General features: G+C 40.6%; 1 protein-coding gene across 2 annotated transcripts in view; it reads right to left on the reverse strand.

The window, feature by feature from the left end:
* Positions 1 to 22759, reverse strand: part of Samd4a (sterile alpha motif domain containing 4A) — a 210143-nt gene that overhangs the window by 48502 nt on the left and 138882 nt on the right. The window contains exon 4 of one of the 2 annotated variants that reach the window (XM_026384079.2): positions 5447 to 5710. The exons of the other annotated variant lie outside the window; for it this stretch is intronic. Within the exon in view, the coding sequence (XP_026239864.1) occupies positions 5447 to 5710 (264 nt within the window). The remainder of the gene's footprint in view (positions 1 to 5446; positions 5711 to 22759) is intronic. 2 annotated transcript variants of the gene reach the window in all.

The raw sequence follows: 22759 nt of genomic DNA on the forward strand, positions 1-22759 counted from the left end.
TATGACCCTCAGAAATGCTGTATTCACAACCTTTCTCACAAAGGTTTCTGGCAGGTTCCTTTTTCTTAAAGAAGATCTCACCTCTCACGTTTTCTAAGTCTCGTTCTGAGAGAGGCAGAGGATCAAAGGTCTACATTTCAAAACCAACTCCAAACCCCAAACCAGCTATTTCAGAGAAGGCAATACATTTTTTATTTATTTTTTTCCTATGGAGAGAAAAAGTTTACCTGGGTTTCAGCCAAGAGAAATTCCATAGAAAAGGCAAACAGAGTATTTTTCAACAGTCAGTGGCCCTTTCCATTACTAATGACCAAGTATCTATCAAGATTACTGGAGCCCAGAGTTCTTTTTTACCTTTATCACATCTGTATGCAAATAACACATCAGTTTTAATTACCTCTTTTTTTTTTGTACCAACATGATGCCACATGTCCTAAGATACATGCAGTTGTTAATTTGCAAAGGTGATGCTGAGGCTTACACTGAGAACATACTGCCAATCTCTACCCACTTACACAGGCAACTACTCACCTGCAAAGAATCCAAATCTATGGGTTTCTATCCAGATGTTTGGAATAAAGTTCCTCAAATGAACTTCCTTACAGATTTGCAATATGCTGAAATTGCAAATAAGGAGAGGCAGACAGAGAAGAACCAGGCTGGGCCAGGGAGGTCCCTCTGTAGAGCAGGGGACACCTCCAAGAGGTTTGCACACCTCCACTGGAATGTTCTACAAGTTCCCACATTCACCATGCCCCATGCTGTTTCTCCCTTCTATCTATTTTTCCTCCCATGAGCCCTTTGCTATAGATGACACCAAAGGTTATCCCAATGTCCCAGGCAGAAACCTGGGCATTGTCCTAAATGCCTCCTGCTCCATCACTGCCCACATTCAGTTAGTTAGTTCCTAAGCTCTCTCAACTCTATCTCATGGAGATCCCATGACCATACTCCTTTGTTTCCAGTTTCACTGTTGCTTGCCTTGGGCCAACTTCATTTTCCTTCTCTATTTCTGAAAAATCCTCCTCTTCTCCACTGGCCTCCAAATCCAGAATCCCCATCCCCTCCTCAGTTTGATATACCTTGCTACACTGCTGAAAGGGTCCTGCTTCTAATATGCAAGCCTAGGCAGGTCATTCTGTTGCAGAAATTCCTTTAACAGCTTTCAGGTTAAAAGAGAAAATCCTTCGAAAGGCTTAGGGTCTGGCTTTCCCCTCGCCAGACCCATCTCCCATGTGCCCTTCACTCTCTTGTCACAGGATCTCCTTGGTTAAGCGCCTCTCCTCTCTGTGCTTTTGTGATCCTATTCCCTCTGCACAGAACACCTTTCCTTCTCTATACTGTCTGACCTGTAATCACAATCTGAGGCCCCCCTCCAGGCCTCTCCTCTTCTGGGAACTTACCTTGACTTCCCTTCTCTTTGAACTAGAGCCTTTCCTGGTGCCTACCTCAACCCAGGGCAAGTCTCTAAGACAACATATTTTCACAGTAGAAAAAACCATGAGGTGTTTTCTGCTCCTTCGAGAGGGAGTCCCCCAAAGTGGGACTATCTTGCTTCAGTGTTCCCAGAGTTAATCAGTCCAAAGTCTCTTCCAGTAGGTGCTCAGAAGAGTCCACTGACTCGAATGAAGACAAAAGTGAACCTGTAAATATCCCTTCTCTTTGATATCATCTATCACAGCCATACCATTCATCAACAGTCCTGGCATTAGGAGAAGTTTTTAGGTATTGGGTTCATATATCGCATTTGAGGATGTGATGCTAATAGGAGGGGCAAAAATGTTGCTTCCACCAACTGATTGCTTGTCTATCTAGGAAACTATGGGAATGTCTTTTCTCTCTGTTCTTTCTCCTCCCTCTTCCTTTCTCTCCTCCTCCTTCTTCTCTTTCCTTCTCCCTCTCTCCCTCTCTTCCCTGAAGCCTTTGTATGAGAGAAGAGCCAAGGGAGCACATTTGGATCCTGTGTTGCTCAGAGAATGAAAGAAATTATAACCAAGTACCAACTCTCACAGAATCAAGAATCCTTCCCTTGGGATAAGTCAGAGTGAAATTTTTGGGAAAAACAAGGACAAATGAATTTGAGACCACAGCTAGCATGTTCACTCCAAACGTGTATAACCAGGAGCCTCCCCGGGGAATGGTAAAGCTGGAAAATTTCATATTTAAGCTCAGTATTGCACCTCACCTCAGTATTGCACCTCTCCTGAGTTGATTTCAAGTTGAGTGGTCAGTCCCATTCTTTCTTGAGCCTTAAATTATAGCCTGAGCCCCCAACTCTAAGGGAGATTTGCCTGTACTTGGAGCCAACTTAACCCATCAGGATAGGTGAAAGGAAAAACAAAGTGGAACAGGCAGATGATGTCACTCCTCTGGGAGCAGGACTTGGTCTACCTGGGAGAGAATGTAGTGGCAGAGTGTGCTGATAACAAAACAGAAATAAGGCTAGATCAATGCATGTGAAAAATAAAAAGGGCGAGAGAGGTTTCTTGCCAAGAGGAACATTCCTAAGGCATGACTGCAGCCAAACCTGGCTAATCTAGAGGAAAAGGAAGGAAAGGATGAATATAGCATTTCAGCAAGGTATGCACACCTGCTGGTCAGAAAGATGAATTTGCACTAAATCAAGTTCAATTGTGGTAGCATTTTATTCTTTTCCTAAGGTGTGAGATGAGGATAATGTGCATTCCCTGAAGATTTGGTAAATCTTCCAAATTCTCCTACAGGTACTTTATTCATATAAGTTGGGTACTGAAAAAATAGAAAAACAAGAATTTGGTGACGGCATCCTGAGGCAGAACATGTTCTTGTGAAAGGGCCTGGGTAACAAGAAAATAAGCACGTGGAGGTCTAGGAGGAAGCACTAAATCTTTTTAGAAATACTTCACTTGATTTCATAATTCATTTTTCCAAAAAGCACAAAATAATTTGGAAATTTCAACTGGCATCTGCTTTAGACATGAAGAAGCAAATGACAGGCCCTTGGGACAGGTATATTACAGGGAGCTTCTTGGACACACTCCTAGGAGCTGATTTGAATGATCTTTGATGTGGATGAGTTCTTAGTGGTGGCCACCTCACAGCAGGGCTGGATAAGGACATTTGTGTTAAATACTGGTCCTGTGACACTTTGGAATGCTAGAATTTTCAGGTATGGACTTTTCTGCTCTCTGATTTGTCAGCTGAGCTGCAAATATACTTTCCCTACAAACAGAACCCTTTCTTGTCTATGACGTTCCTTTCTTCAATTTTTTTTTTTTTTGCCATTTAATATGCTAGTGACTTTATACCCTGAATCTCAATCCAATTCTCTAGGAGAAGAAAAGTTAAATAGGTTGAGAAGGTGTAAATACATGGAAAAGGATGCTTTGTTTCCTCCAACCATCAAAAAGCCTGTTTTCTGATCAATATGCATGGGCCTATAAAGAAAATCTTCAGTGTGAGATCTTGTCTGAGTCATTTTCTGATTACATAAGCTCCGAGGAGACAATTCTCACCAATTCTTCAGAAAGGAATCAAATAAGCTTATACATATGGGAGATAGTCCTTGAACTTTGGAAGATTTTGGCTTTTATCCTAAAACAGAAATAGGACATTCATTCAGTTTTTCTCTCACTCATGACTCCTCAAAAAACTCTTTATTCATTTCTTACCCCAAAATGCCAACACACAATGAGCATGGCTTTACCTACTTTTTTGGGGGATGTGTAGTATGTGCATTAAGTCCTTAAAAAAAAAGAAAAAGAAATAAAGAAAATAAAGTAAAAGGAAGAAAGAAAACAAATGTGCAAAAATTCCTACAGTGGGATCAGTGTTCTCCCCTGGGAAGGACAGGTACCTTGGAGAATGGCCTTGCCACAGCATCCTCTTGCCACTCAACACACACACCAATGCCTCCTCCCACAGAGTTACTGATTAGAACATCAAATACACTGTCCTGGAAACAGACCATCCAGATGCTGAAATCTACCTGCTCAGAAGCTAGCCTAAAGTGGTCCCTCGGTATTTCAAAGCTCAGTGATAGGTGCCAAGTCAGGCTTACCCAGGGCATAGCTGAGCCTCACCTGCTATCTGTCATCTGGGGCTCAGCTGCATGAACACCAGGACCATGTATAAACTCCATAATGGGTTTTGCTAGTTCTCCAAAATTATGATCCAGTCTCCCCAAAAAAAAAAAAAAAAAACATGAAAGAGAAGAGGATGTACAATTCCTCCATGCCAGAAAGACTCATTGTTTTTGCTGCCTGTCAAGTACCTTTAAAGAAACCTGTATGTATCACCAGTAGCAAACTTCAAGATACATCCTACTTCCTAGGGTCACTCAGCACAGGAACCGCCATGGGATGGGGGTGTGATGGGGAGGGCACAGGCCTAAGCAGCTGAGTGGAAGACTGAAGGCTGGTCTCATTCCCTAAGACCGTGGGCTCCGCTTTTCAGCCTAGTGTCCTCTTACAGTTGGCACCTGGGCAGTGGTGGGCAGGCTTTCTGTGCCAGGCTCCCATGAGGGGGAGAGGACTGGGTCCAGAGCACCCTATGTCAACAGTGATTACAGAAGGGGAAGTCAGAAACAGCATCCCTTGCGGCTATGTGTTCATGCTGGCACAGAGGGCTGTATTTCAGTCCCAAAGGTGTCCTGGTGATTGTTTCCCCATCTAACAGTTATCAGTAGGTCTCTGATGAGCGTCTTTCCCTAAGGACCTCTAACTCTTGAACAATTGGAGTCTAAGAATAAATGCACGCACAAGTCCTCTTTGAACGGATCATGGGTAATTGAGAAATTTGTATCTCCTAATGAAGATCTTGAGAAGAGGATAGATTCTCCAGGCAATATAGGAATATTTATTAGGCTGCACAAAAGGCCTTTATCACCTATCTTGCAAATCTATTATCAGGCTTAAAACACTACCAGAGATTCTCAGAGGTGTTTTCCTGTCCCTTAAACCAATGCAGGGAAAAGGGTTTAAAGGTTTCTTTGGATATCAAAGAAAAAGGGAGAGAGAAAGGAAAGTACAACTGCAATTCTGCATTAAGAGAGATTTAGAGAAGAAAAATAGATAAAAGATCAGTGGTTGTTTTTTTTCTGAATTAGCGACAGGTCCCTGGCCACGGCAACAAGGCAGAGGGCTGGAGCAGCTTTGGAGGCTTTACAAACAGATGACCCTGTCCCTTGCTAGTGCTAGCAGGGGACCGTTCAGTTGCCTGAGGGTCAATGCATGGAAAACAAAATGGAAGGTATTGACCTCACTTACTCTGGTCCTTGGGCTTGGGCAGGAAGCCCTGGAAGGGGGAGCCCTTTCCACCAAGGCAAGCCCTGGAGTTCTGGAAGGGGAGGCTTCCAGGCATAAGCCTCGGAGAGGCACTGGGCTCTTGCTCTCTTGCTGACTAGCTCTTTACCCTTGGGACTCCAAATAAAGGGAGGGACTCAGTGGTTCCTCGTGTGGTCACTCACCTTTCATACCACTACCTTCTTCCTGGAATGTGTTACGAGCAGTGGTCTGATCTTCTAAGTGTTCACTCCCACCACTTCCTGAAGAGGCTACACTGCTTTGTGGAGACAGGGGGGCATGATCGGATGGGAGGCACTGGGGTCCTCTAGCTCGTAAGTCCTCATGAGACATCCATCCATGTCCTAGAGGCTGGTTTGGCACATTCATGGGTGGGGTAAGGGACACAGATCGTTTCAAAGGGCTGTGGTGTGCCTGGCCTGAGAGAACTGGAAAAAAAAAATAAAATGAAATAGGTTATTCCCCCCCCTTTAGCCTGGGACGCAGAAGAACCCACAATACCTTTGCACCCTGAGAGATACTGCTGTCTGACAATCCACCCATGGGCGCCGCAGGTTGAATGCAGGCCTGGAGGGTCCTTCTCTCCGGGTGTTTAACAAGGATGCTGTGGGGATTGTTTGGTGGACTTGGGGTTGCTCTGAGGAGGCCAAACCTATGGTGCCCACACACATGGCCTTAGCCTTTGTGGGTCTGGATTTAGTTTTAGTTCTAACTCTACAAATCAGGATTTGGAGCAGTGGGCTCACACCAGGCAAGAATGACAGCCTGGCAAAGTGGTCATCTGCCCAAAATGAAGCTAACATGTGCTGGACAATTTTTTTTGGTAAGTACAAAAATCTGACGTTACCCATGTTGTTAGGGAGGACTTCTTGAAGAATGGGTAGGCTGGTCACCATTTGGGGATCTTTGTAGGTTGGAACTAGAAGAAGGTGGACTAATTCTTCCAACTGGGATTTAGGTAACTACTACCTCTAAAGGACAGTGTTGGTTTGGGGAGGGCTCAGCACCACCTAGACCTCAGGATATGGGACACCAGCGGCTATGGGTGAAAGGGCTGATTCTTGACCATGTCTTTGCCAGTTCATGCCAAGCTTTATACTGTAAACACACTCAGGTAACAAGGCTTTCATTCAAAAGCCAGTAGAGAGCTCTCTGTGAGCTGGGAATAGGTTTCACCAGCCTGTTCAGTCCTCCTGCATAGTGGCACCATCTGCATAGCTCCCATTTTTTATTTCTTTTCCAGAAAACTAGGAAAAAGCAACAAAACTCACATAACTAGCCAAATTAAGTTGAAGGCATTCAAAGGAGGGATTTAACCAACATCAATGCCGAGGGAGCCGATGTTACCCTTGGTTGGTTTTTCTGGGTGTGTAAAGTGACAACTTTACAAAATAAGTCTATTCATAACACTCTCTCAGCACCAGTGCCTGAGACAGGTCCAGTTTATTTTGACTGCTGCTGTACTAACATGGAATTGAGCCACATGAATTTTTAAACATTTTTCAGGGAAGCCATTAAATTCTGTCTCAGGCTCCATCCCCTCCAGTGAGGCTTTTGCTCTCCCAAGTTCAGACGGGTACTTCTTTGCTGGCATTAACCTTCTGTGTTTTCTAGCAGGTAGATCAGACATCCCAGTGGAGAGAGGGCTTGCTCGTTGTTGAGCTGCGTTTCTCGGGGGGCAGTACCCATAGACACTTGAGCAGCAGATTATTATGCCCCCAACTTAAGAGATAAAGACCAGAGTCAAAAGGCTGGGCGTCTGGAGAAGCAGTGGTATGAGGGGCTGCTAATGGTTGGCCAGCCTGGAGGGCAACAGAGCTCATACCCCGGTAGTCAATGTTTCCATCTGGCCTTCTGTGGCCAGAAGGTTGTGTGTGAAGGGTGACAACCAGAAGAGCTAGAAATGCTTTTATTTACCAAAAAAAAAAAAAAGGAAGCTGTGGAGCTTATATTTGTAACCCCCAAAATTTCTAATTTGAGTAGATTCTATCAAAGGCAAGGAATTATCATCTCCCTTAAAATATGCAATGGGGTTATTTTATATTTTAATGACACTAACAGCTTTCATTTTTACTAGACTGGAGAACAACTAATTAAAAAGGCTTCCTGGAAACATGCATTGCTACCTGATTTGGAGCAGAATTAGCAAAAGAAAAACAAAGAATGGGGGGGAAAAAGCTGAAAAATAAAAAAAGCGGAGAAAGGGAAAAAATAAAAAGGAAGCAGCAGCAAAAAATGAAGAGAGAAGCCAATAGGAAGGAAAGCTGGACATCCGGAAAATCCATTTCATGCCTGTCTAAGTATTTTTATAAAATAGGGCAGACTTGTTTGGGGCTGCCCTGAGTGCCGGACACTCGAGCTTAGACAATTTTTTGCTTTCTGGTACCTCTGCAGGTGGGGGCCTTGAATGGTGCCAGCCAGGTGTATCCCCCCAAGTAGAAATGTGGGGGTCTTTCAGCCTAGCTGGGATTAGGGTGACAACAGGCCGTGCCAAGGAGGCGTACCACAGTTCAGAGCTGGTGGAACCGCTCTGCACCTAGGCTTACGAGAGAACATTACTGCATGGATAACTAATTGATAACTACCAGGATGGTCCTTATCTTTGTTTGGATGCTGAGAAAAATACATATGCAGCAGATGAATTCCATTATTGAATGGAGCCAACTTTCTCCTTTTTACCTAAAATTTTCTTAAAATCAATGCTTCCCTCCACCCCCCTGGGCATCCTTAGGGAAGCTCCTAGTATCCACTCCAATCCACTGGCTACTGAGATTGGAGCTATGTTTACCTAACTTAATGAGCTTATAGAGATTTGCACATAGAGACCTATACAGTTTTTTTTCCCCCTCCCGCATTTCCCTGTGCTTAACTAAAGTCACAGGGGATAGGGCATGAACCTGGTCTTTGCCTCTAACTAAAAAAAGCAATTGTACCTGAGATACTAGGGCCTTGTTTAATCAATGGCTTTCTACTAAAGACCCCACACATCCTCTATATCAGAGAGAGAACCTTTTGATTTCTACAGTTGCCACCAAGTTCTGTAATACCTCCCTAGGAATCAAGCTGTGGGGACAACCAAGCACAAGGCCTGGTACCAATCTTCTGATTTATTTGCAGAGAGGGCCAGGGGTTTAGGAGTCAGGCTGAACATCAAATCTACGTTAAAGGACAGTCATGCTGGGCAAATGCCTCCCTTCTACAAAAACAAGTGAGGACTGCAGACACTTCAGGCTTGTCTTCCCATAGGGAGGAGACTGAAACAGCTGACAGGTGACCTGCCAACGGTGCCACTTTGGGGTGAAGAAGACAAGTCTGTTGTCTGGTGGCCTCAAAGCTGATTTGGGTGTCACCTTTTATACTGGGGTAATTTGTTTGGTCATTTCTAAAGCAGCATAGGGGATCATAAATAGCACGGGCAGTGTCTGTAAGGAAACAGGCCACACAGTTGTGGAATGAATGAGGTGGCTAGCAGCTGAGTTTCAATGGTTGTCCCATCTCTGCATTTAAAAGAAATAACAGAGTGGTGACACGTGAGAGATATGGACATAGAGGCTAAATAAATAAATAAATAAAGTTCTTAGGAGTCAGGAGGGAAGAGCAGTAGAAACAGACTGCTGAGAAGCTCGTCAGGCTTGTATAGCTGCCCTGGAGTGACCATAGCCAGACGTTCTTGAAAGCTCTTGCCTGTTGACTCCAGTGAAGAGCCAGCAGGGATCACTCCCTTCAGAACGGAGCCACCCCCAAAGTACCTCCAAATGCTGCAGCATTAAGAACTCTTTAAAAAATGTCTAAATAGATCAGAAATTGGCACATTCAGCAGAATTGAGGTCCTCAATTTATTCTGTACTTGTGACTTTTACAAGTGTGGGTGGAGGGGCAGCCTATTTCAGGGTGGATTCATTATATTAAAAATCATACTAAAAATCGCCCAGAGGAACAAAATGGTGTATGTTTTGCTCTTGAACCACTGCAACTAAAACTTAGTATTGTGTATAGTACAGATTCAATGTCACTTACAAGTTAAAAAATCTCCTAAAGAAATTTCAGGTCTGTACACAGCTATAGGTGTATATGCAGGTATGCACACACACATCATTAGGACACTGTACTTTTGGACACTGTCATTTATAAATTCAAGTGACCCAAAAGTAAGTATTAAATAAGTTCAATTGAAATACGTATATAAAAAAGCAGCTAGAAATAACCTTACTACAGCAGTTGAACAGTGTGGTGTGGTAAGAACAGAGGGTCTTATAATCTGGTGATAATCTTGGCCAGACCACTCAGGGCCAGCCAGCTTCTTAGACCTCATATAACCTTATGATTTCTTGTTAGTCTACCAGCTTCTCTAATGAGACACCTTTTTTTGATGCCTTTTTAGGGGAAAATATGATGTCTGGCACTGGATTCTGTTCTTTATTTTCTTGAAAGCCTGGAATTCAGATTTTTTCCTCAATTCCTTTGACTAACTTTGACTTCAACTTTGATTTTTAGTGATTGAGATAAGATTCAGGCAGAGGTTTTCTAGGCTTTTTGGAACTCCTTGGAGAAAATGAAATAGAACTACTTTTTTTCCCCTCTAATATGAGCAATAATAGGGTTCATGGATAAAGGAAGGTTTAGGATAATGGATCAACTGCCTCCTTGGTTCAATGTCAGGTTCACTGTCAAGGAGAGAAGTGATCCACAGAAGCAGTCAGCCTGACTTTTATACCAAAACTTTATTCTAACTAATGTTAACAGAGACCTTTCAAAGATACACTGAATACTTCTCTGGTAAATGCAATTGGCGCTTTAAAAATTATTGTTATGAGCATAGATTCTTAACATTTTAAAGACTGAAGTCTCCTGCAAGATAATATAATTTATTAATTTCTAAAATGAACCGTGAGCCCCTGGGTAGCAGAAAGACCCAAAAAATCCCTGTGTACACAGAGCCTTGTCAATGGATGAAATACTGTGTTATGAATGAATTTTATGTGTGTGTAGATGATACTAGAATTAATCCAAGGTAAACAATCTGAATTAAAAAGATCTATGCTGAGTACATGAATATTTTTGTCTTTTGTGGGAGGATCAACAGATTTGAAGTACAATTGTTGTTTTAATAGAGACCCAATTTTTAGGTATTAGTTATCAACTCACCTGGTTCCTAGGTACTATTGGTCTAGAGCACCCTCACTTGACAGAGATGATTGTTGCTTTTTTCTCTTTGTTGAGATGCTTCCCTGGGCAACATGGGTAGCCTCAGGAAGTCATGTGTTATGTATCTTTCTTAGTTACACTATCTGCTCAAAGTCAAGCCAACCACTCTATCTCTTTGTTACCACCTATTTCTAGGCTTGTCATTCTGTTTTAGATTCAAGAATTCAGACCCTGCTGGAGCTGTTAGAAATTTGATTTCTTTTTGAATACAGGCATCTCACATTCCTAATATGGTCCTCTTTCATCAGACCATAATAATTAGCTCCCAGCTCAAGGCTGGATTCTGTGCCCTCATCATGCCCTGTGAGTCCAGCTACATAGAGGTGATTTGCAACTTAAATCTTATTAGCATCTACAATTTTAATTCAAGAGCTTGCTTTTCTCATAAAAAAAAAACGCTTTCTTAAAATTTCAAATTTCTAGATGCTCATGTGATAGAATTCAATCCAATAGCTGGCACAACTAGACTTTGTAAAAATAAATCATTCTGTTATAGGGATTTGAAATGGTAGAGTGAGGAGACCAAGAATTTGCATATTATTTTAAAAATAGTAACTTAGGACTCCTTTCTATGACTCAGGGGACGTGTGCTATGTGTCCACGTACTCATGACAAAACAGGCAGGAAGAGCACTGACTTATATGTTGCTAATGGTATACTTCTAGACTTGCTTCCAAAAGAAATTTAGAAGTATCAGTAGAACCTTTGGTGAAAACATCAATTTGAGGGCTCAGAGCATATAAATCTTAAGTTTTGCTGTAGGAGACAGTTTGATATTTGTCAAGTTAAAAGAGAAAAGCTCAGCCCACGGCAAGCTCCAAAAAAGTTATTGTTTCAAAGGACTTGAAGTGGGGTGCAGTATCTCTGCTTATGGAACATTATTGGAGTTTCATCCCATAAATTTCTTCTCAGGACCCTCATTTCAGGGCATCTAAAAACTACTACTAGAAGCTTTCAATTGAAAGAATGAAGTGCTGCTAACATATTTCTATGAGTAATTGCAGGCATTTGTTTAAAAAGAAAAAAAAAAGCCAACATCTTAAGCAATGCTCAGTGGTGAAGTGACATTAGACCCTGGATTCCTCTTCTTTGGTTGGTTTTGTGGTGACAACCAGTAATCTGAGACCCTGTGGTGGGAATCTTTGGGGAAGAAAAGATTAATAGTATTGCAAGAATACATTTTGAAAAATACAAAACCAGAGTATTTGGTCAGTGACATCATGCAAAAAAAAAAAAATCACCCCCCCCAAAAAAAAAAAAAAAAAAAAAAAACCCAAACAACAAAAATCCCCACCGGTCACATTTCTGGTCACAAACAGATCTGTGTAAGTGGGGGAAGGGAAAGAGAGGGAAGAATTAATTACTAAGGTTAAAATTGACATGCTCTGCCATCACTGCTTTGGGAAGTAGATTAAAAGCAACTCCAAAGGTTAAAAGCCTCAACACTCTGCATGCTGGCTCTCTGCTTCTTGTCCAAAAGTTTGGAAAACCATTGTTTGAAATCACCAGGAGATGATTCCCCCAAAGAAGCTTCAGACTACACCTCACACTGGGGGAAGAAGAGGGAACATACTACAAAGCATAGACGTGGAGGGTGGTGGGATGTTCTGGACAGGCCCAAGGAAGAGGCCATGTGCTTTCTGGGAAGAGAAGGTGTCCACTTGGCTTATGCAAACCAAACCAAACCGAGCAGAACTGAACTGAACTGAGCCAACCCACCAGATACTTTGGAAGAAGAGAAAGCTACAAAGAGTATCACAAGTATATCTGACTCAATCTTTCTTTCCCTGTTTAATCTCCTTTTCACATGGGATTGAAACAAGGGCATCCCCATGCAGGGAAAGCTCCTGGAGAGATCCTTCTAGTCTTGTGAGTCCTTGTCACTGGTGTCAGCTCTTATTACCCTCAGACAGCTGGCTCGGCCTTTGGGCAGGGCCAAGATGTATGTTTCTGCCTTCATGTTATCACTTAAACATTTGGGCTTTTAAGAAATCAGTTAGAATGTTTCTGGCAGACTTTTATTACTACATTAATCTTTGGTACATTTCATTTCGTCCTCCTTTGTCAGTTTCTATAATGGCAAAACTGGGTGTCATCCAGTAAGAAATCTATTTTACATAACTGCTATTTGACTCTACAGTGCCATTATTTATGAAATAAGCTAGACGAGAAGCCAATACATACTTTTTATAGAAATCAGTAGAATTTCAAAATTTTAGTTTTGAATCAAGCGGTCCTAAAAGAAAACTCCTCAAATTCTCTCATTCTGGTTTATCAAAAGCAATGACATCAACTAGGGAAGTATTTTGACATCATTAAAGCAGATGTTTAAGACAAATCAAGGGACTATGGGATCAACCCAGCCATTTCCAAATCTCCCGAACATTGGGTTAACTTCTATTTTTTTTTCTGTAATATTTCTTAATCCTTAGGATTAAGGATTTAATCCTTAGGTTTGTCCATGAATTTCTATCCACACAGAGTGTAAAGAGATGTCCAGACACAACTGAAGAATTTGATTATTTTTATGACATCAAGAAAACAGTCCTGCAATAAAAGACTTCCAGAGCATGGCAAGCTTGAGGTGACTGGCACTACAATTGGCCAGGAGTAGATTTAAGCAGCATTTCCTTTTAAGTTTTCCAAAGTATCTATAAAATATGTTGCAGTCCTTGTGTTTAGGGAAGAGAGAGAATAGAGAAGCGCAGGGAGTTGGATGTTGGATGACCAAGCTTCCCTCCTACCCCTTTCTCAAAAGAGAACTCTCAAATCGTGACTGCTGCTCCACCAGCTCATGTGCCTGTCCAGGATGTGCTTCTTGGTTCTACATAATGCAACATCCACCCATACTTCACAGCTCCCAGGCTGCTCCCGAGTGTGGGGATGGACAAGGCAATCCAGGTTTGAAAGTGCAAATAGCCAGGATTTCATGAGCAAGCAACCAAGTCCCTCTTAGAGCATCCATCTCAAGGCCATGACCAGAGTCACTGAACAAATCGTCAGGCTATCCTTTTATACCTTGTCATCACCAGCAATGCTTCTGAAGAGGAGAAGCGGTCAATTGCTTAAAAGAAGCCAGCTAACAAATGATACTTCAAAGTTGTCTACAAGCTCCTATTTGGAGCTGACCCACAGGCAAGGTCTTCACTGCCACTGGAGCTTAAAGGTTCCCAGAGAACAAGAAAAGGCAGCTCTTATAGACAATGGCACTTACCAGGCAAGGACGGGCATCACTGGAGGATGCCTAGATCCTGTTGCCAACAGGGCTCCATTCAGCCCCCAAATTCATGACTGGGAGCAGGATTTTTCTGTGCCGGAAACACTTAACTTTGCCTTGATCAAACAACCTATTTTTTTTTTCTTTCCAGTGTGAGGAGACTGGTTATACATAATTAGGAATATATTATATAGTTCTGACTAATTCTTAACTTAGCTTCTCCATAGAAGAATAAGGAGAGATTCTCAGCAAGGCGGCTACAGGGCAATTTACTGATTAGGGAATTGGTTCTTGTTTTCATTAAAGTATTCAATCTAAATGTCAAATGTAACAATAACACATAAATGACCATTCAAAAAAAAAACCCCACAATTTGAGCTCACACTGCTAATTAGATGATTTTTTTGTTGTTGTTATTGTTAATTAGGAGAAATTGGATGGTTTAGTGTCTCCTGGCTTCTTGATTACATTTGATTGAATCACCATGTGATTCCAGACAAGTTATTGAGGTTTTGCGCATCCCAGTTCCCAATGTCACTTCACCGTCATCCTCCTCCTGAATTCTAAACCATCACAACCCGATCCTGTGGGTGTTGGGACAGGATGGGATCGGTACTGTGTTTGTATAATTGATTTACTGTGGTCTGTAATTACACACAACGATTTGAATTTTGACTCCACGCTGCATTTTTCATTTAAATTGTACTGTTCTTTCTGACCCTAGAGAAACAGTGTTTATGTAATTGCTCTCAATGCATCTATTTGGGTATTATAAATCAGTCCTGCAATAAAAGACTTCCAGAGCATGGCAAGCTTGAGGTGACTGGCACCTCTTGGCACCTGGGACTACCGAAGTTCAAAGAAAGGAATTGACCAGCTTTCACCTCTTATTTCATTTGAGATGGAGGAGGCTGTCTGCAGCCTTTGGACCCTGACAGCAATAGGTCACATAGGCGACCAGGAGGACTGAGCTGAACCCAGACACTCTGACCTGGAGGTTGAGGGCTCCCTTTGCTCCTTGTCTATTGCTCAGCCCCCCCTCACCTGCAAACTGTGTAGGTCTGCATCTGTCACATGTCTTCTATACCCATTATTCATGGATTCTGTATTTATGAATTCACCCAATTGCTAAGAATCTATTCAGGTCCTCAAATCAATACTGGAAGCATTTTCCATGGCCACTCATAGACATGAACAGAGTGGCAAAAAATTGGAGTCATCTACTCACAGGCTCCAAGCTGAAGTTGGATAGGGGATGCACTGCCCTCTTGCTTCAGCTCTTGTATTATAAGCCAATGTCCTTCTGTGGTCCAACTGAGTACCATGTTTTCCCCATTTTTTGCTTTTTTTTTTTTTTTTTTGTACTTGGGATTGAACTCAGAGGTACTCATCACTGAGTCATATCCCCAATCCTATTTTGTATTTTATTTAGAGACAGGGTCTCACTGAGTTGCTTAGTGCCTTGACATTGCTGAGGCTGGCTTTGAACTCATGATTCTCCTGCCTCAGCCTCCCAAGCCACTGGGATACAGGTGTGTGCCACTGTGCCCAGATTGATGAGCTTTGATTAGCCATGAGTTAGTGTGCTCTTACTGTGTGTTCAATAAGTCAATAATATATGCTAAATAAATATCTTTAAACAAACATATAACAAAATTTCTATATAGTGGTTAACAAATATATTATGACCAGATACTCAAAGGAACCTAACCCCATACTTCCCTTAGGCGCAATTTTTCAGTATTTGCTGATTCAATGTTTAGAGCACCTTTACAAAACATAACCATTGCAAATAACGAGAAATGGCAATACATTTAAATTGATACAAACTCTTCATATCTCACCTCTCTTCCTGTGACTAACCACATTTTCATTTTAGGTCAGTGGTCCTCAACTTTATTTTGATGCCCAAGTCTGTCCCAGACTAAGTCACTGAGAATCAGAACTTGGTCAGAACATTTGTACTTTCAGAATCACCTGGCTGGCTCTAGTTGATAATCAGGGTTGAGAACGTTAAGTTTTCTTCCTGTCTCAGTATTCCCACCAAAACTCTGTTCACATCCTTGCTGTTCTAAACCTCCCCAGGTCAGCTGCTGAGTTTGCCTGTTTTTGATAACATGCCACCAAAGAATGAGCATCTTATTTACTTTTCAAGAGGTTTTAAAAAACAAAGTTCAAAGTCACTGCTTCTTCCACCAACCAATATTTTGTTTGCTTGGGGAGGTTCACACAAAAACTTCTGTGTAGGCTCTTCCACCAGGGATTTATTACCTTTTCCCTGCTTCCCAGATACAAGACATGATATTTTGGTACCAGTTTTCAAATCCAAATGATGCCTGGGAAGACATTTCTAGAGAATTCTTAGATAAATGTTTTGACTCCGGGACAGTAGTGCCTGCCTCTTGTGGTCATTTTCACTCTTGCTAAGCAAGTGGAGAGATGTCCTTTCTGAGTGTGAACCAGCTGCAAAAACCTCAGAACACATTTTCTTAGTCTAGAAATTGAGCTGGTGAGATAATAGCAATAACCAATTAACAATTAGTAAAAAAAAAAAATAGTTTGTATGTAGGGGGTTCTGGATCCATGGGCCAGCAGCATTAGTATATCATCTTGGATCCTGTTACTTGTTAGAAAGGCTGATTCCTAGGCCCTTTCCCCAGACCTCCTGATTCAGGATCTGCATTATAAGAAGACCCTAGGAGATGTATATTCATGTTCAAGGTTAAGATGCACTGACAATTTTTATGTTTTAGAACATAGTTAGAAGATCTTTTCCTCCAATGTCAATAGCTACCTCTAAAGTTGAAAAAATAGCAGTCGGGGCTGGGGGTGTATCTCAGCGTTAGAGAATTTATTTAGCATGTGGAAGGTTCTGGGTTCGATCCCCTGCACTGCCAAAAAAAAAAAAAAAAGCTACAATTTATAAAACATTTTTTTATTTTCTATTTAGTTCTCATAATACTCCAAAAGAGTTGGCACAATCATCCCCATCATCCCCACTTATAGATGAGGATGCATAATTTGTGTATGTTTACATATGTTACAAGTAAAAATTTAGAATTTTCAGGTTCAAAAGCCCATTTATTTTCTTATAAGATCAATATAGCTTAAATTCCAACCTTGTTTAGAGGCACTGGAACCACCAAAATAATAATAATAATAATAATAATAATAATGTTATAATTGACATATTTGACAAATTACAAGTTATTCTCTTAACAAGTCCCTAAATCTTTAAAAAACATTTTATTGGTTATTCTTAGTTATATGACAGTTGAATCCATTTTGACAAAATTATACAAGCATGGGATATATCCTTTTCTAATTAGGATCCCATTTTTGTGGGTGCACATATGGTGGGATTCACTTAGGTATTTTCATATGTATACATCGGAAAATTGTTAGATTTATTCTACTGTCTTTATTATTCCTATCCTCCCTCCCTTTCTTTAGGGAAAAAAATATGTGTTCTAAAATATAAAAATAAATCAATACTTGGACATTATGGGATGGACTTTTTTTTGGATGGACTTTTTGAAAGATAAAAACAGAAATGTGGGGGAAAAATAACTCGGAGATATCATGAGTTCAAAACTGTAAGAAAGAATCAAACCAAAGAGAACGAAATTCTAGAATGAGAAATTTATTCCGGAGGAAATCAGGAGTGTATTTTAGAGGTCTGTTTGTAAAGTGCTCCTGCACCAGGTGTTTTATGAGACCCTCTCTGCTTTCCATAGCCTATGATAATCTTGTTTTTTTCTAAACCAGAATTTTCCATTTTACTATTTAATCAAAAAGTTTCTTATTGTATCAATTCCAGGTTATTGCTTCTTGTTTCCTGGTCTGTAATATCTCCAACTGTGGTAGGAAATTGTTGTGCTTTTCTTTCTCTTTTGCAGTTCCAGTGTTTAACAGTAAAGGTGATTTTTTTTAGATGCTTGCTTCATTTGTAACATTTCTATATCATTATAAAATGTTGCAATAAATCTAAATATTTGGATGTAAAAGTGAAAAAAAAAAAAAGACAGACACACTGACTACATCCAGCGTTGACTTGGCAGCTTGATATTTGTTCTTTTGGTATTGAGGGAGACATCAACCCAAACCATAGCAGCCTGCTAAAGTAAGAAGAACTTGGAGTCTGAGTTAGAATTCTGCTGTCACCTTTGCACCTGTTTTCTCTGTTAATAGCTGTCAAAGGCAACATCATAGCATTTTGGGGAAAAGAGTCAAATCATTTAACATACACTATAATGTGTTTTGCAAATTTTAAAGTGCTAAGGAAACATTAGTAATTAGTTGTCAGAGTAAGAATAACCCCAAGTAAACCAATGCTGCTAATGGAAGAATAAACTCTAAGTACTAGCTAATCTAATGATATGGATGCAGCATTTTCAGTGTATTACACTGAAAATAGGGGAAAAACATCTCTCATTACTTGCTAGTGTTTCACAGATTTACAAGAGATGAAATTTCCACTGTGGTCTCTCATACCAAAGGGAATGTTCACCTTGCTCTTTCAGAATTTTTACCTTTATTGACAAAATTTACCTGCCCCAGTCTTCTTCCCCCATTGAGACTCAACGTGGCCTTTTCTTACCTAAATATTTTCAGTTCACAGTTCATGTCCACTTCTTGAAGGGTCAGGGCATGTGAATCACTTCCTTTTCCACTATTTAGTGTTCAGAATTCCTCATGAGAACTTCCCTTTGTCCTGACATTTGTAAGCAATACTGATAGTCCAAGATCCTTACTGAAGATTCTAAGTGCCTCCATTTTATTAGGAAATTCAAGCTGAGAGCCTATTACAAGGCTAGATGACATTATGTTCTTCCTATGCAAAACAAAGGGCTGGAGTAGACGAATTCATTCATTCACTAGATATGGTTGAATATCAATCATGGGCCAGGCTCTAAAAACTGAGGGTACAATGTTGAAAAAGCCATTATGGGCCAATGGATGATCTCTCAACCCTCCCCAGAATTATGATGTTATTAGCATATTTGTGGAGTGTGGTTCTCTTTTACACCTCAGCTCATTTGGACAAGATGTGATTTTGCCCACAGTATTTATTTCTCCATATTTTTAAAATTCTGCCTGTAACACCAATAGAATGGCCAGCAGCTGGCTGCTCACTGAGGGCTAGATTCTGGAGAAGGAAATGCACTGAATTGTATCATCCCTCCCTCCCTCTGGCTAGTCCCAATGGTCTAATTTCTCCTGCACATTCAGACTTGCATAGAAGGGTGTCTATTTCCTTCTTACCTGCCTTGGACTGGGGATAATATACTGTCATGTTCCCCAAAGCAAACAGATCAAGACTATCAGCTACCATGTGCCATGCTGTTTGTACATCAGGTACTCTATTAAATATGTCCAGACAGCATTCCATTAATCCTCATTTAACCAGATGAGTAGATGCTATTCATTACCCTCCTCCTGATCCCATTTCATGGATTGGAAGCTGAGATGCAAAGCAAGTAAGAGACTTGTTCAAGCAAAGAAGCAGCAAGAGCCAGGGTTTAAAGCCCAAGGTTCTTTGACTTGCAAGCCTGTGTTCTTAAGCCAAATGTAGCACTGCTTCTCATGTTGAAAAGAACTCTGGGCTTAGACTATTGACCCTGGCACTGCATAATCAATATCTAAAATCCTGAACAAGTTCACCAGCTTCTCAGGGCCTCAGGATACTCATCTAGAGAAAATAACAATGGTAATACCTATTCTCCCTACCTCCCAGTGTTGCTATAGGGATCACATAACAGAGGTGCTCCCTGCATGATCCAATCTTCTATGCAACTATCCATATAAGCATACATCCATGCATGCATATAAACAGACAATATTTGCTGAGCATCTACCCTGTGCTGGGAATATGCTGGGCACTAGGAAGAATGATGATGAAGGCTACTATGATGATGTATGAGAAGATGCTTTTTTTTTTTTTAAATGGAAAAATATTAGTTGTTACCTTCTGGAAAAAGAGTTTAAGCTGACTTCCTTATTTATTCACTCATTCTACAGTGAGCTGTCTATGCATAGGGCACTGTATCAATGACGAGGGCTACAGATGACAAAAAGAGTATCCATAAGAGACCGGGATGCATAGATGAAAACGGTATTTCTTATCGTGTATTAAGCCATCATCTTCTATCATTTTCAAACACACAGCTGCTAGGAGCCTTAAGGCAGTGTTAATATGCTAAGTAACACTTTGCATGAAGGTGAAGAATTACTGAAGGCAGCAAAAATTTTAGGTGATTTCAATTTCAATTAATTTTCCACAGTATCTCAAGAACTTATAAGTTTCTGAGGAGGTGGCGGTGCACTGGGACCAAGATGTCTCTCTGAAACTCAGTCCTCCTTTGGAGTGACTGTATCACTAGATGAAAATCAAAACAGCTTTTCTCCCTTGTTTCTATGGTAAATATTCATACTGTTTCCCTGGAAAGTTGAATTTTTCAGGCAATTGTTCAAAGTCCATGGCTCTGGGTGGCATGAAGATTCCTGATAATTCCTGGTAACAGTTCTGGTCTTGTGTGGGTGTTGAGGGCAGAGGTAGGTAATCATGTACATAATAAATGCCAAACCAAGATCTTTTTTTATTTTAAATTAAATACTGGAGGAGCGACAGACTTAAGAGAAACAACCTAGATCCCACCCTGTCTTGAAAAATGTTAAGATTACCAGTGTTTCCTTATAGGAAAAGCTGTGCTTCAAGAATGGTTCCCTGGAATGAATTCTCTGCCTCACCAGGTGCCAGATGGGGTCGGGATAGAGCTTTTATTCTTGAGTCAAGCCCTCAAGAAAATTAGTGGTGAGTAATGCCAAAGTTTTATTGAAAAATAGATGCTGTAGATGTTGTTAACATGCCCAATGGAGTTGGTCCTGACGGAATTTTAATGATGGTGCTACATTTCTTGAACTCTTCTACCAAGAACATTATTTTCAGAAGACAAGATGTAATGCTGCAATTTATTCCCCTCATTTATTTACTCCTAAGGTATCTCAAAATTCTAGAACTTTCAAGCAGGAAGGAACTTTAAAAATATATATGATGACTATGTAATTCATTACATGAGTAATGCATTACATGAGTATGTAATATAAGTCACCCTTCCTGGCCATTTTATCTCTTAAGAACTCAAAGACCTCAAATGGCCCAAGGTACCCATAAAGGTTGATGTCCAAGCTAAAACTAGAACCCTTTGTTTTTGGCCTTCCTGGTTCATACCATACCAATGGTCATTAGTTTTTATATTAATGTCATTGGAAAGAGGATTAGAAAAATAGGTTTGTGATCTAAGCTGGATAATCCCTCATTTGACACAAGAGTTATACACTGCAAGATCCAAATTTTGAGGCCTACGGATTTGTACAACAGCTTATTTGAGAAGTTTAATCTAATACAGCAAGAGTGAGGACCTACCAAAGACAACTGTATGCATCACGGTTTTTCAAGAACCAGTTTTAACACTGACCTGGGGATTTTCCAGGACTGGGAACTCTCAGTGTCTGTCCTTCCTATAGTGGCGGTTCACCACGGTATAGCCATTTACCACTAAAGACATATCATGGGATCTCCCATTTTTACCTCACTTATCAGAGACACTGTCCATCCCTCCTGTGAAGTTGAGTATTGTTTGTGGATTGGAGGAAGCAACACTTTCTTCAGCCGAAGTTCCTACCCATGAAAGATATTTTTCTCCATTCTAGTCGGATCTTATCACTCAGCTTGGGTTGCATGCACTAATTCTGTGATTTTATATTATGAAATAATATAAAAGGTTTGTACCTGGGAAGTCTATATATAGACCACCAGAAGCATCATTTATCTACCAAATTCTATATCTAATGATTGACCACGTTGTCATTTGAAAATCCTGGGCATTGTCAAAGAGACATCCCTGTTTAAAGATTTGAATCTTAAAGATAGTTCTTTTTTGTTTACTAGAACTTTATAACTAACAGAATGTCATCTTAGAGTCTGAAAAAACCTTAGGCGGGGGAATCATGTAATTGACATTTCCATTCTCCCAGACTAGTTTCTAGATAAGGTGATGGAACTGAGGATAGGCAATGTACTGCAGGTGCCATTGTAGATGAGAACTGAGCGCTCCATCCAGGTCTGCTTCTACTGGCCATGTGATCTTCAGGCACTCTCTTAACCTTCCAAATGCAATAGGCCTTTAACTATTAGAAACAGGCCACAAGCCATTAATAATGAGAGCTGTGGGGGAAAGATTGCTATCAGGTAAAGTGACAGTTGAAACAGGGAACTCTAAAGAAAACAGAGATTTCAGGCACTCCCCACTAAAGACTTTATACAAGAGAAACAGATCTATACCCATTTAAAATCAAAGACTGAGTAGCTAAGTTCCAGAAATGGAAATAATTATGGATGAGCTATTATTTATTTGGCTATAGGCTCTATAGAAAGAGATCTACCCACATTCATTTATTCATGCATAAGTTCATTCACTTATTCATTCAATAAGCACTTCCTGAACATCTACAATATGCCAGGCAGTGTTTTGGACAATGGGAATACTATAATGAACAAGACCTCTTGATCTCTCATGTGGGAGATAGATAATAAATAAAGAAATTCAAATAAACTTCTAATTTATACAGATTGTTTTTCTCCATTTCTTCTGAAAACACTGACATAATAGCAAGAGCAGAAACCCACAAGGGCAAAGAATGCAGGAGAAGATGACAAAAGATACAGGATTATCAGCAGACCACTGAAATTTAAAAAAAAAAAATGTTGTAGGTTGAAAACAGAAGGACTTGGGAGAATTGACTCAGTAGACCAAAGAAAAGTGATACATATGTCTGTAGCTAGGGGGAAGCAATGACAATAAATGCTATAGAACTCCCCAGAAGGTTAGGACTCAGGGGCCAGGTAACTCTGATTGTAGGGGTACATGGAAGGGACAAAAGTAGGTTTTGGGAAAAAGGGCAAAAAGTATGCCTAATGTATATGGAGACTGATAGATTCTACCCATTACCTTACACAACAAAACAGCTGTCATCTTGGCACTTTCCTCCTAAC

This window comes from Urocitellus parryii, chromosome 6 (genome assembly GCF_045843805.1).
Source record: "Urocitellus parryii isolate mUroPar1 chromosome 6, mUroPar1.hap1, whole genome shotgun sequence".
NCBI classification, from domain to species: domain Eukaryota; kingdom Metazoa; phylum Chordata; class Mammalia; order Rodentia; family Sciuridae; genus Urocitellus; species Urocitellus parryii.